Below are 16,805 nucleotides of genomic sequence, written 5' to 3'. Positions count from 1 at the left end.
GCATACTTTTCATCCATATACACAAACAAACACACCCTTATTTTTCCATCAAAGTTCCTTGTGTTGACAGATTGGATTAGAACATTTATTGTTACTCTGCTTTCCTTTGATAAGCTGCAATAGAAGGACACGTTCATGATGAAAACATGCCATCAGCGCGTAAGTTCTACCTGGCAACTGACACCAATGAATTAACATGGGGTGCGCTTGATTTATCACTCAGTGAAATACCACTGGAACATTCCAGCTTCAGGGGATCATCTAGCAAGGTATCTGACCCGAGGTATTTGACCCGGGGTCTGGACCAGTGCTTTACATCCATGTAATCCACGATGGTACGCACGTCAGGGAAAAGATCAAAGCATTAGTAGAATTTTTAGGGGTTCAGGGTTGTCAAATGATTCAAAGCTCTTAAGAGGTTTGACCAAATTGAGTAGTAGTAGTTTCAATGCATGACGCAAACCACCCTCCAACTAGTAGCATGCTATACATAGATCCCAGCAGCATCCCATGCATGTACTAATGACTCCAAATGCACAGTGTGCTTATTAAATTGATGATGTAATGTAAAGCAGGGATTGAATTATTCTATTCATAAGAACACACGGAGCGAAGTGCGGCCATGATTCTATTTCCTTTCGCCGTTTCCAGAAATAGAAGCAAGGCGCTTGCAGAAGTCCGAGCAGTTGATTATCGCTCCATTTACGTGATCAAAAAACGCTGTCACCTGTTCAGGAAAAGAGAACGAGCCAGAACAAAGAGGGCGAGCGGGACGGAGGAAGATATAGATTTACATTTAGTCATTTAGCAGACACTCTTATCCAGAGCGACTTCTAGTAAGTACAGGGACATTCCCCCGAGGCAAGTAGGGTGAAGTGCCTTGCCCAAGGACACAACGTCATTTTGGCACAGCCGGAAACGAAACAACAACCTTCTGATTACTAGCCCGATTCTCTAACCGCTCAGCCACCTGACTCCCGACTCTGATATAAACACATGTAGCAAGATGGGAGACAATTGGCCCAGTGAAAGACGCAGAAGCCACGCGCTGAAGAGAGGAGAAAACTAGAGGGAGAGAGGACGGACGGATGGAGAGACTGAGGGACAAGGAGAGAGATGAAATGGCGGGGGGGGGGGGACGTCTTGACGGATCACACGTATGAACCACGCGAGAGCTGCACACTAGGACATTAATAATGGGTGGGGTCAAAGACGGAGGAAGGAGAGGAAGAGAGGAAGATGAGATTGGATGGAAGAGATGGATATTGAGGTGGAGATACAGGTTAGATAGACGTAGGTTAGATAGACGTAGGTTAGATAGACGTAGGTTAGATAGATGTAGGTTGGATAGATACAGGTTAGATAGATGTAGGTTAGATAAAAGGACAGGGTGAGGATGAGTGGGATATATGTAACCGTGTGTGTACATGTCAAAGGGTACAGTGTGTGTGTGTGTGGGTGTGTGTGAAAGGGTGCGTGCGTTTGTGTGTGTGTGTGTGTGTGTGGGGGGGGGGGGTTATCGAATCCTGTGTCCTTGGCTGGAGCAGAAAGATAAATGAATGTAACGTTTCCACTCATGGGCTCTGTAGCTACAGCTCCATATGCAGGGGTGGTTAGGTCTGCAAAGACTACCGTGCCCTACACAGCACCCTGTCCTCACACACACAGTGTGTGTGTGTGTGTGTGTGTGTGTGTGTGTGTGTGTGTGTGTGTGAGGGTACCTCGTGTAAGTTGACAGCATAGGGTGCAGGGTCCCAGGCCACCAGAGTCACATTCTGATAGAGGGAGCTGGTGTTGAACCTGTGCTTGGGGTTGTCCAGGATCTAGAACAGAACACACACGTTGGGTTACAGGAAATATAAAAATCCGTAGCTCGTTTACAGGAAACCACACAGACTCATACAGGTACAAATACAGCCCAAACGGCAAACGCACACACGCTCAAAGTACACACACACTCAAAGTACACACACACACTCAAACACACACACACACTCAAAGTACACACATAATATTGCAACAACCATCATCCTGACCAGTGCAAATACACCAGAATTGATCCTTTTTTCATTAAACCTTTGTTTCAGGTAGCAAACACTATACACACACACACACACACAGGAGAACTGGACACACAAGTTCACGTGTTTCAGTATGTGTGTATTATTCATGTAGATTATTCATATGTAGATGAGCCATGTCATATGCTGCTCCATGGTCATGCATACATTAAGTGAGTGAGCCACAGATTGTTCATGATCTCTAGCCGCTAATCCATAAATCATATGAATTATACTTATTTGTGAATGTTTGTGTAATGAGGACTTTACACATTCATGTATCCTTCCGAACTCCGGTGGACTCTCTGACAAACACGTACACCCAAGACACAAACGGCCACACACACACACACACACACACACACATGCATGCACACACAAACAGGCTCACCTGGGAGTTGATGACCCGGATGGTGGTCTTGTTTCCCACATCCTTCTCAAAGCCCTCGGTGGGGGCCGCGTTGAACCGCAGAACTGCATCGTGGGAATCTGAGGAACACAACCCAGAAACCACAACACGTGTCACCTGGAGCTGAACATGTGAACAGAGATCCAAATCAAGCCCAGGACCGGGACCAGAACCAAGCCCAGGAGTAGACCAGACACGAGTCACGCCAACACCACTCTGCCTACAGACCCAGAGGGACCCCCTCAGATCTCCCCCTGACAGAGCCTGGTCATTCAGGATAAATAGTCCACACATCTGGATTCCACCATCAACATTTTGGAGCACACATTTTTGGCAGACCACTTCAAAAAGCCTGAAAACAAAATCGATAATGCGCTTTAAAAGGTGCCCGTCCCTAACTAAATCCACTAGGGTGTCCTTATCGAGCACAGTGTTTACTCCCAACAAGCACTGTGATTGGGTGAGAGGACGTTCCACATAATCGGTCGTGTTTTGAGGGTGCTTCTGGGACAAACAAATAAACCACGCACGCACGCGCACACACACACACACATACACTGACTGAGGACGCCTTCTGGAACGCTGCAGTTTACTCAGCTTTAGAGAAGGTACACAAACACACACACACGTGATGCACCCCTATGCTTTTTGTAATTCCACCTATACTGTACACGTTCCACATGTGTGGTTATGGCTGTCAACATGTTTTCAGTTTCTATCGATCAGAATGAAGGAGAGCTTCTCACATGTCACAGAATGTGAGAATGGAGATAGATAACCACCTTGAGTTCCCTGGTGGAGGTCAGTGTAACCATCGCCAGTTTTTTTGATATAGCTTGTTACTTTTCTAGCACTGACAGCCCCCCTGCTCTCCCTGAACTAACAGAAGCAGCAGGAGAGACCTCTAGTGGCCGCAGTGAGAAACTGCAGCCCCTCAGCCGCACCAGGGACACTCAACACCCCATCCATCACTTTGAACAGTCATGCATTATGGTGGAGGTTTGCCTTGAAGCCATTAACAAACCAGCACAGGCTTTTGATGCAGTTATAATGTGTCCTTCTGCTGTCCTTCACTCACAGTGTACACAAGCACACCCACATACAACACACATGGCATGGCTCTGTCTGTACCCCCTCTCCCCCTCTCCCCCTCTCCCTCGCTCCCTCTCTCCCTCTCTCCCTCTCTCCCTCTCTCCCTCTCTCCCTCTCTCTAAAATGTGAACATTACAACACACAAACACACACACAATCTCACAGTTGTGCGTGTTGGTGGATAAGATCAAGGACTAGTAATCTGTGCTGCAATCGATAAGTAGACATCGCTTCGCTATACCTTAATTTGACAAGTGAATGATTGATGCTCCCATCTGAGAATGAAATATTGTGTGTGCATCTGTGTATATATATGTGTGTGTGTGCGTGTGCGTGCGTGCATGTATGCGTGCGTGCGTGTGCGTGTCACAGTGGATCGGCATTCAGCACCTTCACCACCTCTAACCAACACCTAGGGAAGCAGTGTCCTGTCTGACATTGGGAGGGTGCGCGTGTGTGTGTGTGTTCCCGCTCTGAGCTGACAGAGGCAGCCATACTAGCAACCTTGACAGTTGGACACCCCTGGGTTGCAATCAAAAGCTCCTTTGAACTAAATTAGGATTCAGAGAGTGAGTGGAAGGTTTGCATTCGCATTTGCAAACGGTCATATTGCGTTTTCAGAGGGAGCGACAAGCCTGGGTTTGGACAGTGCTGGTTCCAGAGAGACAAGCCAGGAACCAGACTTTTCTAGAGATGTAAGCGTTTGGCCACTAACAACCAGCCTGGTGATGAAGTAGAGTCCCCAACACTGCAGTACCAAACAGCTAGACGAGAGCTGGTCCCACCTAGACTGACAACTTTGTTCATGTGTTCATTAACGTGTTCAGGTGTTCATTTAGACAGACATGCAAAGCAACATTCAGAGGGGGAATCAAACCTGCAGCCTTTCAATCTAACACCAAGGTAAACACCTGGGGTTTTGGGTTGTGTTCATGTTTGAAAAGCAGCACACTGTGCTGGGTAAGTCTGTCTCAGGATGGAGATATGTAGGGGTGTCTAGAAACAGACAGCTATTCACAGTCAATGCCACTCAGGGCGCAGTTCATGCAAACCACCACAAGATGGCAGTACAACACAGCCAACAGGCCCAACAAGCACAGACAGACGCTGAAGACAAATCTATACAACATCTGCACCAACAGCGAGTGGTCTAGACTGTCAGTGGACACATCTAATTGCAACAGTCGTAGAGTCTGTCAGTTAGAAGAGGCTGATGAATGGCATTAAGCCTTGGGAGGTAAGAAACTTGTAGAAGATCAATGTAGCTAGATTTCCTGCCGTGGTCTGGTCTATAAAATATGTGTAGCAGAGTTCGACTCCCCCTGCAGTTACAAGAAGGCTCAATAATTCATTAGTCAGTTACGTTCATCAACAAAACAGAAAAGATCAACCTCCCTCCCCCTCTCCCCACCACCTCGCTCCCACGCTCTCCCCCTCTCACCACCACCTCCCTCCCACGCTCTCCCCCTCTTCCTCCCCCTCTCCCCACCACCTCGCTCCCACGCTCTCCCCCTCTCACCACCAACTCGCTCCCACACTCTCCCCCTCTTCCTTCCCCTCTCCCCACCACCTCCCTCCCCCGCTCTCCCCCTCTTCCTCCCCCCCTCCCTCCCACCTCCCTCTCTTTTGTTTAGTCTCAGAGATAACCAGTACAGTGCGGGAACATGCAGGAATGCAAACCACTCTTCTCTGCATCTACCTGCCTCGACCTGCACCTCAGAACAGATACTGTTCATACATTTCCATGTTTACATTACATTTACATTTAATCATTTAGCAGATGCTCTTATCCAGAGCGACTTACAGTAAGTACAGGGACATCTCCCCGAAGCAAGTAGGGTGAAGTGCCTTGCCCAATGACACAACGTCATTTGGCACAGCTGGGAATCGAACTGGCAACCTTCAGATTACTAGCCCGACTCCCTCACCGCTCAGCCATCTGACTCCCACATTTGTCCCATGTTTGACCTGTTTGTGAAACGCAGCGCCAGAACATTCGACAACGATAGGAAGACATGCACCAGCTAGTTCTCTGTGTGTTTAGCTATGTGAGCTGTGGGCGTAGCTCAGGTGGTTAGAGCACTTGACTACCAATCAAGAGGTCACAGGTTCAAATCCCCCTCTGCACTGTTATGGATAAGATAAGATAATGATGATCATGTTGAACAGCCATGTGTTGTGGCATTATTAAATGGACTGCATTTAGCCTTGTGTGAATCTCGATGCTGAACATGCACACCTCCCCTAAGTAAGAACATACCCCTCTCCCCTGTGCTGTGTCATGTGCCATATGGGCTCTGCAGCATAGGCCTGCCAAGGACGAACTCATGAGCCCAGAGGAAGATGATGCCTTGTGATTGGTGCATCATGAAGCTGTAGGGGTGATGTGACAACAACTTGATTGGCTAGTGGAGGGGGGTCCTCTCTTTCTTCAGACGAGCCATCTGTCGCACGGTTCACACTCCCCCCAGGCCCCCGGGAGCAGCCAATAGAGGCAGGGCCACGCCATCACACACACACACACACACAAACACGTATGCACACAGCACAGAACTAATGAGGCCTATCAGAATCCTACTCAAGATAAGATCACATTTACATTCTTACAGACCATTCAGAGCCGCTCAGCTGTTCCTTTCTGAACATTTACAACTAGGGCCACACTATAATCACCCCCCTTCTCCCCTTGCCGCTATACCTCCTTCCCTCCTTCCCTTCTTCCCTCCTTCCCTCCTTCCCTCCTTCCCTCCTTCCCTCCCTCCCTCCCTCCCTCCCTCCACTCACCGATCTCTTGTCCCAGTCCAGAGTGCAGGATGGCCCCAGCAGACGCGACCACGGCGCAGCTCCCGAAGCCCTTCTTCCCCCCCCGCAGGTACAGCTCCTCCAGGCTCCTAGGGGGCACCAGCTCGGCCCAGCCCAGGTCGGAGAAGGGCTGCTCGGAGCCGTCGAGCGTGCGCAGCTGGGCGTGTCTCCTCATCTGGCACAGCAGGTCCCCGGGGCTCTGGGTCTCTCGCCGCTGGCCCGTGAAGGCCACGTGGTGCTTGTTGGTGCTCAGGTAGTCCTTCATGGCGCGCTGCAGTCTGGGGCTCAGCATCCCGGCCGAGGCGCGGCCCTTCCTCAGCCTCTGGACCACCGAGGCCGACTTGGAGAAGTAGTAATCCTCGGACGAGTCGGCCGCCTCTCCTCGGCCCGCTGTCGTCATACGAGCGTTCCCCTCCTCCTCCTCCACCACCTCCTCCTCCTCACCGCCGTCTCCGCGTCGCGAAGCCTGGTTCTGGCGCCGGCTGGTGGAGGTTCTTTCCCGGTTCCGTGTCACCGGGTCGGGGTAGGAGCCCACGTTCTCCGTGCCGAAGGAGGACCAGGCGGCCAGGCTCTGAGGGTCCAGGTAGTCCTGCTGTGTAGCGTACTGGCTGTAGGGGGCGCCGTCTGGGCTCGGGCTCATCTCCAGGCTGGGCTCTGATGTAGAGGAAGAGTGTGTGGGGTCCAGGCCCGGATCTGTGTAGGCGGTGGAGAGAGGGGAGGCCGGCTCTGGACGGGAGCCCACGACGGTGTGGTGTTTGTGGGTCAGGCCTTGGACGGAGGCCAGGCGGCGGGTGTCGGGGTGCTGGGAGAGGGAGGAGAAAGAGGAGGAAGAGGCGGGGCCGGAGGAGGAAAGGGGCTCGTTCACGTGGGCATCCAGGAAGTAGGAGAGCAGGGCGAGGAAGAGGAGGGCCCAGGCTAGCAGGCCCACCAACACCAGCCGACGCCACTGCTTCATACTGGACATGGTCACACACACACACTCGTGTAGGCAAAGACCCTCCGCTCTCAGCCGAGCAGAGAGCAACCTGCCCGGAGTCTAGCCGGAGGGCCTGTAAAAGATTTTAAATGGTTGCTATTTTAATACGTCTCAAAAAAAAACAAAACAGGTTCAATTGAGCTGCATGTGTTTAAGCCAAAATATTATTTGGCCTTTTTCATTTGGATATCTTCCAGATCGTGTCTCTGAAGACTCACCTCAAACGATGTCCCTTCTATTTGTTGGAGTCCATAAATCTTCTACAGCAGAATTGGGCCCTGTGGAACGACAGAGTACAAATTAGCAGAGGGATTTGGAAGAAGGGAGAACAAGCACAGAAGCAGGGAAAGACACCTGCATGCGCCCGCACACACACACACACACACACGGAGGAGGGAAAACAAATGAACCACTAAATTGTTTGACACCTGAGCACCACATGTAATGGTGAGTTTTCTGCTTGTGTTGTAATAGAGCCCATCTCTAGAGAGCAGAGGAGTAGCTGTGGGCAGGGAAGGACTCCTCTAGTCCTAATTATGGTTCTCTACTTCTGTGGGCTGACCTTGTGGTAGCCAAGCCCAGCTAAGGAGCTCTGAGTCAGGCAGAAAAGTCTCAGGGGAGCCCCTCTGGTCCACCAGACCTCCCAGCAGGGCCCACACAGGGAAGCCAAGAATAAGCCACTGACCCCAGGCTACACTGACCCAAACAAGCCCAGTGGGTCCCCAAGGAGAAGGTACACACACACACACCACACTACACACAGCTGCCACCTCTCTCTCTGTGGGTTGAGAGTGAGTGTGTGTGTGCTTGTACATGCATTAGTGTGAGTGTGTGTACTCATATGGCCCTGTCCATGCTAAGAAATAAAAACAGACAGCTGTGATCCTTTGTTTAGCAGCTTGGGAGTTATAGGTCTTTCGAGAGTTCACCGTGTGTAAACAAGCCTTAGCGCCCCATCGGCAACAACAACATCCTCTGATCTCTTCATGCACTCAGAACCAGCCGCCGCAACACACACACACACACACCTCTCTGCTGCTCCACCCAGTCTCAGGCCCAGTTTCCCAGTCATGGATTAGGCTTAGTTCTAGCCTAAAACCCTTTTCACTGGAGATCTTTCTTTTTTCTCGTTTTAGGTCTAGGCTTAATCCATCTGGGGAAACTGGGCCTGGGCTTGGGCCTGAGAGTGTGTGTGTGTGTGTGTGTGTGTGTGTGTGTGTGTGTGTGTGTGTGTGTGTGTGTGTGTGTGTGTGGAGAGTCTACGTCACCTGGCAGTAATCAGGATCTGTGCCCCAGTAATTGCAGTTAAACAACATGAATGTGGCACAGATGGAAAAGAGGAGGAAGAGGAGAGGAAGTGTGGAGAGAGATAAAGGGACAGGAAAGAGAGAAAACATACTGCAGAGCTAGAGAGCTGGCTGAGGAGGGAGACAAAATGAAACGAGAGAGAGAGAGAGAGAGAGAGAGAGAGAGAGAGAGAGAGAGAGAGAGAGAGAGAGAGAGAGAGAGAGAGAGAGAGAGAGGCTTTATTTTGAAGTAGGAAGGAAGTGGTTAAGTGTTGGAGGGGCTTTTGCCCTTAGGTTGATGATGACGTGGTCTCTGAGTGATGTGAGTGAGATCAGGACTCTAGAGTGCGACCAATGTGGTCGCATATGCGACCAAAATTTGTACTGAATAGTGAGCAGAATTAAGTTCAAGTTATCGTTGATGCAGCCCTCCAACACATTTCAGGTTTCTCATGTGGCACCTTGTCAAAATTAATTGCCCACCCCTGAGTTACGGAGCTGGGCCATGGAGCTAACCCATGGAGCTAGGATGTTGATGCTAGGGAGAGTGTGGCAAGCTGGTTTAGCCAAGGCCAAAGGGCAAGAAAGCCAAATTACAGGTGTTGGCCATCTGAAGGGCATGCGACAGCAAGGGGGGACCCGCTATAAGACTTTGAGCCATGAAATGTTAGGTCTCAGTTCAGGGAAGCACTTTTAAACAGTAGCACTTTCTATTTTAAAATGTTTTATTTTGCTTGCAATGTTTTAGTTTGGCAACTCAGTGAAGCACTTAAAATATTTTTATATACAGTTTAATTGTGCGTCAAATAAAACCAATATTTACCTACACCTTATTCTTGTTTAAAGTCATTTACATAATATATATGAATGTATATGGAGCGTGATAAAAAGGTGACCTTGAAATTGTGGCAACGCAAGGAAAAATTTGGGTGCACCTAAATTTTCTGCTGGTGCACCTAAATAAAAAAAGTTAGGCGCACCAGTGCAACCAAGGGAAAAAGTTAGTCTGGAGCCCTGGAGATTGAGAAAGAGAGGGTGACAGAGAAGAACCTGAGCCAGCGGAAGCCTCATCACTTGGTCTACTTACTGACGCACATCAAAAGAGAAAGGCAGCCTATAGCGACACATCCACATCCTAACGATGCTATAAAGATGACCGACACCTAATCTATTATTGTCAGTAAACCCTGTTGAAACTGTTCTCATCACCTCGACTTCATAGTAAAACAAAAAAAAATTGGGAAACAGTACAGTACACACAGAACCATTGTATCTAACTGTCCAATTTCAATTAAGTTTTGGGAATTTAAATAGTTCAAGAACAGAATGTCCTTACAGATCTACTTTAGAGCTGTCAGACTAACATGGCGATATAGCGAGAGAGAAAGACACACAGCTAGGGGGGATATTGGGCAAAAGAAGGTTAGTGCAAAGCTATGTAATAAAATGTACATCCTCTATAATTCATCAGCTTTTCAGAGCATCCTGCTCTGTTAAGACACACGCACACAGCAAATACACACAGACATGACACACACACACACACACACACACAGGCACACAGACGCAACACACCCAAAGAATAAACACACGGCACCACAAACAGTGACCTGATCTCTCTCACACCTCATTATCACTATCAGACACCACTTCCATGATGTTGTCAGCCTCGGGGCCCTGGAGAGCACCCCCACAGGGACATCACCCTCTAGGGGGGAGAACTGAGAAAGACTGAGGAGTGGAGGAGTAGAGGAAAGGATGAATGGAGGAGAAGAGGAAGAGGGGAGTGGAGGAAGAAAGGAGAGGCGGAGTAGAAAAAGAGAGGAGTGGAAGAACAGAACATTCACCTCCACACACACACACACACACACCAGAACATCCACCTCCACACACACACACACACCAGAACATCCACCTCCACACATGACACCAGAACAGCTTGAACCCAGACTGACACACGGGCCTCTCTGACTCTCTCCTCGGAGACGCACATGGGACATCCACAGTTCCAAAAGAAGACATACAGACAGAGGGGAAGATGGAGAAAAAGCAAAAGATGGAAATAGAAAGGGAGGGAGAGAGCGAGACACTGGGTTTTGTAGAGTAAATGAGAGAGGGATGGAAGGACTTGATAATTGGGCCGCTGGAGATTGAGGTGGCTCATTAAAAACAAACCTCCATGAAAAGGAATGTGGTGGGAGAACGAGAGAGTGGTTTAGAAGGCTGTGATTACTAGAAGTGGGAGAAGAATGAGTCAGAGAGAACAAGATGTCCTCCACAATGCTGCTGCTCACTCTACTGGAAACACACACACACACACAGATAAAACACGGGCTAAGCAGTTTGTTACTCATTAAATATTAAGTGTCCAGGAGTGATGAAAGTGTGCCTGTGCATACGTGTTCTTGTGAGTGTTCTTAAACCCTTTCTCTTTTATGTCAAATAAGTGCCTTGGGAAAGCTACGACCTTCACTGAGGCAGATTAGGTACTTATCTAATCAGCGGCAGCCTGCACAGGAGAACACACATAGATAAACAACAGATAGAGGGGTGTGAAGTCAGGGTGTACGGGGGAGAAACAGTATGTTCAATCCGAAAAGAGGGAGGCGCCGAAAGACATTGAGAAAAGAGAGAGAGAACATCAAGCGAAAAGATAAGGAAATAATATTATTTTGGCCGATTTAATATACACTCCCTGACTGCCCTCCCTCCCTCCAGGTTCACCCACCCCCAGGCCCAGGGGTAAGCCAAGTTATTATTACTGTACACTGCTACCTGATACTGTAGCTAATAGCTACTGGCGCTTGGGTAGGAAAGCTGGAGTTTAACCCTCAATGGGCACTGTGGTCCTAGGCACCACGCTCTGCTGTGGTGCAGTGGAGAGGTGTGTACGGGCCGCTAGCAGGCTAACGACTGCATTAATAGGCTGCATTTTCTATCCGAATAATGCAGCACAGCTGAATAATGACCAAGGTGGGACGTGTTTCATTCGATCAAAGCTGGACAAAGAAGGAGACGGGGAGAGCACTAGAGAAAAAGAGAGAGAGAGAATGAGTCAAGGAGTGACAGCAGGGAGACAGAGAGAAACAGGCAAAGAGGGGATATGGGAAGAGAGAGAGAGAGAGAGAGAGAGTGACAGAGAGAGAGAGAGAGAGAGAGAGAGAGAGAGGAGCGATGCATGGCAGTAAAAGAGAAGGAAGACGCTCAAACAGCTTGATGCAGCAGGAGCTTTGAAGAGCGAAAGCAGGAGTCTGTCAGATGAAGAGACGCAGCCGTCTCTGCTGGATGGAGGGATAATCTGTTGTTCATCTCTCCGCCCTCCTCATCCCTTGTTCCTCATCCCAAGAGCTAAACACTGAGGGGTTAAAGCCCCTCCCACAACGCCTGCCTGGTTCTAATCCTGCTGCTGCATTAGGAGTCACTTCCTGTTTCCAATAACACACAATACCTTCCCGTCTGACAGCGTATCCTGCTCCTTTGCCCTTTCTCCCGTAATTTTCCTCCCTTTACTTCCTGCCAGCAAGGGATACGTGACTGCGTGTGAGTGTGTGTGTGAGTGTGTTACCTATCCACTGGGCTGTGTGATTTGGTACCAGCCATGGTTGTGCTGTGTTACAGGCTTGAAGCATCTGGGGCTGAACACACACTGAAGGCCGCAGACGAGCTTGGCTCATTCTAGCCATGCCCTGGCCTGCCAATCAAACACAGAGTACATACACTCACACACTCCGGAGAGTACAATAACACTGTCTCTGTAGGCCATCTTTCTCTCTCTAAGGACTACTCACTTCTTCTCCCTCTTTACACGAAGAAGAATGGATTACAACGACTAAATCCTATTTCAACGTCAGGTTAGTGGTTTTAAATGCGCTCGCAAACACACACACACACCGGCACACAGGCATGGTCTGATGAGGTCTGGGGCAGACCTGAGAACATGATCTCAATTATAGACTGATCCTGCAGAGGAGGATTAGAGCTGCTGTCCTCTTCTGAATCACTTCTCTCTCTCCCCTTTCCCCTTCTTCTCTTCTCTCTTCCATCACCCGCTGCTCTCTCTCTCTCTCTGTCCTGCCCGTCCTCCTCTATTCACCTCTTCTACTGCTTTGCTAAGACTCTCTACCACACTGAAGCGCCGACTAGATATGCTGTTTGAAATAGCGCGTGTTTCCAATGAGGCACACCGGTTCTGTTCCCCTTCCAGACGGGCCTGGAGCTCTCACCTGTACTGAGACCTGGGGGGGGGCGGAAGTCTCTCCCTCATTCACCCCTGCCTGTATCATATTCCATCTGGTACACAGGATTCACACCTGACCTGCATCGCTGAGCGGAAGCGCACACACACACCTTCCAGGCACAATAGGGGAGTACAGTACACAGAGATATGATATCACAGACGAATTTAACATGTCATGATCTGAACGCCACACAGACAAGCACAGTCACGGGGGTAGGATTATATTTAGCTGCCACCTGGACACACACGCACAGCCATCTGGTTCGAGAAACCCCAGTAGCAACCCCCCCCCCCCTCCCCACCACCATTGTGTATCTATGGGAAGCAGGGTCGGACTGGCCGTTGGGAGATTTCCCGAACGGCCGGTCAAATGGCCGCGGCATAATGCAAAAAACTAAATATATAATAATAATAATAATACACGGTCTTGGGCCGGTCTGCGTTTCAAAGTCCTGGGCTGTTTTTCAGTCCCAGTCCAGACCTAATGGGAAGCAACGCAAACCCTGTCATTACGGACAGGTGGATATGGTTCACTAAGACACAGAAGAGAGTTTGTTAGGCACGACAGAGCAGTAGACAAAGACTGACTTCGAAAGATCATGCAGCTGCATGAGAGATGGGATTTTTCGTAGAGCTGTATTTCGAGATTATATTGAACCAAATAAAGTGTTTGAATGATCATCAGTAGACTGAGGGGTTTTCCGTTGGTATGGCAGTTACTCGACAGGATATGTTTTGAGCCACTCTCCAGATCCGGAGCTAACCACACAAACAGTGACACCACGTAGCATTGTATCACCATGTTTTATACAGCACAGACTCAAAAGTCGCACACTACCACCCTTAACTAACATTACAGACAATAGTTCTTTCTTTTTCTTGGGTTTTTAACAGGAGAGTTTATGTAAGAATTGAATGATTCATTCAAAGAAAGCCACGCCCTAGATATGAACCAAACCAAAAACTATACCACTCCAAAATCAAGTTTCAGTTAAGTGCTCTGTTGACAAGGGGTAATGTAAAAGGAGAGAAGAGATGAAGAGACCCAAGGCCAGGCAAGGTAAAGAGAGGAGGTAGAGAGGAAGAGATGAGCAGAGGACAGCAGAGCAGAGGACAAGCCGGATTCTCCCCCCGCCTCCCGACCTTCACGGCCTGTCCTCCTTTGGATAAATCTCACAGGACACCGTGTCCAAACGACAGCCCATTGCCGGTGAGACGTAGGGTCTGGCACTCTCCAAGCACAGCCCACGCTGTGAGCCAGGATCCATCCAGGAAACACAGCTCTGCGTCGAACATTATAGCCCCATAAATACAGAGGCTGAGCACCAGGCCTACACAAGGCCCACAGCAGTTCATCCTGGAGACTGGACACAGATTCACCCCCTGGGGGAGACTAGGGGGAATCTTCCCTTCCTGGCCTGTTGGGGGGGGGCAGATATGATGAAGGTGACTGCATAAATGACCCTCACAACTACAGGGAGACAAGCACCTCTGTAATACACCCCAGAGATGGCCACTTCTAACTCTGATGGGTTAGAGGTTCCCGGAACCAGGCTCTTACCTATGAGAGCCTTTTATTATTGGTGGTACTGTTCAAGAATACAATAATGTAATTATCATTCATTGCTTTAAGACTTCAGACACACGTGCACAGTGCACACACACACATCCTGTGAGGCTCATACACAGGGCTAATTAAACACAAACATCTGTTCCAGTGTGAATTAGCTGGATTTATCGTGATTACATCACTAGCAAAGATGGAGGAAGAGAGAGAAAAAGAGGGTGTGAGAGAGAGAGAGAGAGAGAGAGAGAGAGAGAGAGAGAGAGAATGTGTGAGAAACCGCTGACCAACTCCAGACCAACTCCACACAGCCAGGGAGACGGACACACAGCCAGGGAGACGGACACACAGCCAGGGAGACGGACAGAGGAGCACAGCTGCTCTCAGTCATACCCCCCCCCCCGCCCGCCCCCCCCCCCCCCCCCCCAGACCTCCTCTTCTTCTGAAGCTCGTGTAAATACAGCTCTGCTCTGAACCCAAGTGTCTGAAATTACACCTCAACTTTCCCAACGTGCCCCGCTCCTGACCACCCCCCATCCACAACCCACCCACCCCCTCACACTTCGCATACCCCCTTTTACAGTCTCAACTGCAGCCTTCCTTCCTGGGAAACCCCTGATACAATAGCAGGGGGATTGGGAACAGCTGTGGAGAAGAGCATATGCTTTCACCTGTCATGTCATGTCCTGTCCGACAGAAGAGGTCAGACGGACGCAAATTCAATTGAGGTGACAATGTTGGAAAGGATGCAGAAAGGGAGCATTGCAAAAATGAAAGAGGGAGAGAGAGAGATGAGAGAGATCCACATTACACATCTGTTAAGACATTAGCTCGCTGACCTGCTTCAGGTATGTCTGTGTGTCTCTGTGTGTCTCTGTGTTTAACATGAAGTCCCTTGTTGGAGACTATGTGTGTGTACCAGTGAACACCTGTGGACTTCCTACCGTCCCTTAGGGAGTGTGCCCAGTTCAGGTCCAGAAATAGGCAGCTGCAGACCCAGAGAGGTGCCAGTCTGTGTGCTGTGCTAATTGGACAGAAATATGTGCAGTAACACGAATGCAGATGTTCTAAGGCGGTCACAGCACTCAGGGGGTTGGCGTGTGTGTGCTTGTTGGGAACCATTAGAATCACAATTTGTATAGAATGATTTGCAGAACAGGTTGGTTAGACCGGAGCACCACTCTCACATCATTTACATGAACTAAACAAAGGCTGTTTGGCAACCTTTTAAACTTTCTTGAAGTGCAGCCTAATATGCAATAAACAAAGCTGTTTGCAGAATCCTTGAGTAATATGCTTATCCTCTTATAGACGAAAAGCAGCATGATTTGATGTGGGTTATTTTCAACAAATGGAATTGCAATTCCTTCTCTAGCAGACACACTTATAAGCAGTGCTGTTCACAGTCCAATTTTAACCAAGATTATTATAAAGACAAACATACTTACTGTGCTCAAAATAACTTATCTTGAGCATGCTGCTCATTCGTAGTCTTATATTCATACTCATATTCTTATATTAATATACATTTAATATTCTAAATCAATTCCGTGTTTGTGTAAACCTACGTGGCGAATAAACCGAATTCTGATTGTGCGACAGCCTCAAATGACCCTAACTAAATGTATAAAAAACACGTTAATGCGGGAACATTGGAATACATCAATTAGAATGACCTTATAATAACCTAAAATGACATAATAATAATAATGACCGAGCTACGAGAAATATTCTACAACGAATTATTTATATTTAAAATGTCACATCTGACATTTCAAGTACTGCGTGACACAAGTGTAGTCTGTGTTTAAAAACACAGGAGGACATATTGATTAATGGAGACAGTTGAGTTTGGTCAACTAGGAAAACGATCACAGGTTTTTGCACAATATTACATAATTCAGTTCGATAACATGACAAATAGCTTTTGAAAGGATTCCAATTTGCTCATAGGAGAGTCGCCTATTCTACAAAATATACCAGCATCTTTCCTACCGTGGTTTGCCCCATACCCAGAAAAAGAATGATGGACCGTCTTTAGCTTGAACGATGTATTGTCAAATTATGTTCTACTCGTACATATCAAACCCTAATTCAAATACCATGATTGGCGGTTACCAATATAACGATAAGTCCGGTGACTACACGGCGGACTGCTCGCACAAAGCGCTCCTAAGCGTGATGGGCAACTGCTTGCGAACGCTGCAGCATGAGAGAGAGCGCGAGCACAGAACAAAGCCTTACCTAAAAAAGGTGCCCGTTTTAATTCTTCTCGACACGTCCGATATCCATTTTCTTCTGCCGTTTGTCTAGTCGCAGTGTGCGAAATGCACACCGCTATTTTTAAGCGCAGTGAATCAACCGCCTCCGCGAACGAGG

At 48.6% G+C, this 16,805-nt stretch overlaps 1 protein-coding gene across 1 annotated transcript in view; it reads right to left on the bottom strand.

Annotated features, from left to right (window-relative positions):
* The window catches only part of st6gal2a (ST6 beta-galactosamide alpha-2,6-sialyltranferase 2a), a 23,683-nt gene extending 6,878 nt beyond the window's left edge, over positions 1-16,805 (bottom strand). Inside the window, exons 1-5 of the mRNA XM_067255110.1 lie at positions 16,671-16,805; positions 7,558-7,617; positions 6,346-7,412; positions 2,452-2,549; positions 1,722-1,823 (exon numbers count right to left, since the gene is read on the bottom strand). Of these exons, the coding sequence (XP_067111211.1) occupies positions 1,722-1,823; positions 2,452-2,549; positions 6,346-7,327 (1,182 nt within the window). The 5' untranslated portion in view covers positions 7,328-7,412; positions 7,558-7,617; positions 16,671-16,805. The remainder of the gene's footprint in view (positions 1-1,721; positions 1,824-2,451; positions 2,550-6,345; positions 7,413-7,557; positions 7,618-16,670) is intronic.

This window comes from Osmerus mordax, chromosome 2, assembly GCF_038355195.1.
Source record: "Osmerus mordax isolate fOsmMor3 chromosome 2, fOsmMor3.pri, whole genome shotgun sequence".
NCBI classification, from domain to species: domain Eukaryota; kingdom Metazoa; phylum Chordata; class Actinopteri; order Osmeriformes; family Osmeridae; genus Osmerus; species Osmerus mordax.
Note: the sequence above shows the minus strand (reverse complement) of the source record. Positions and strands in the feature narration are given on the sequence as shown.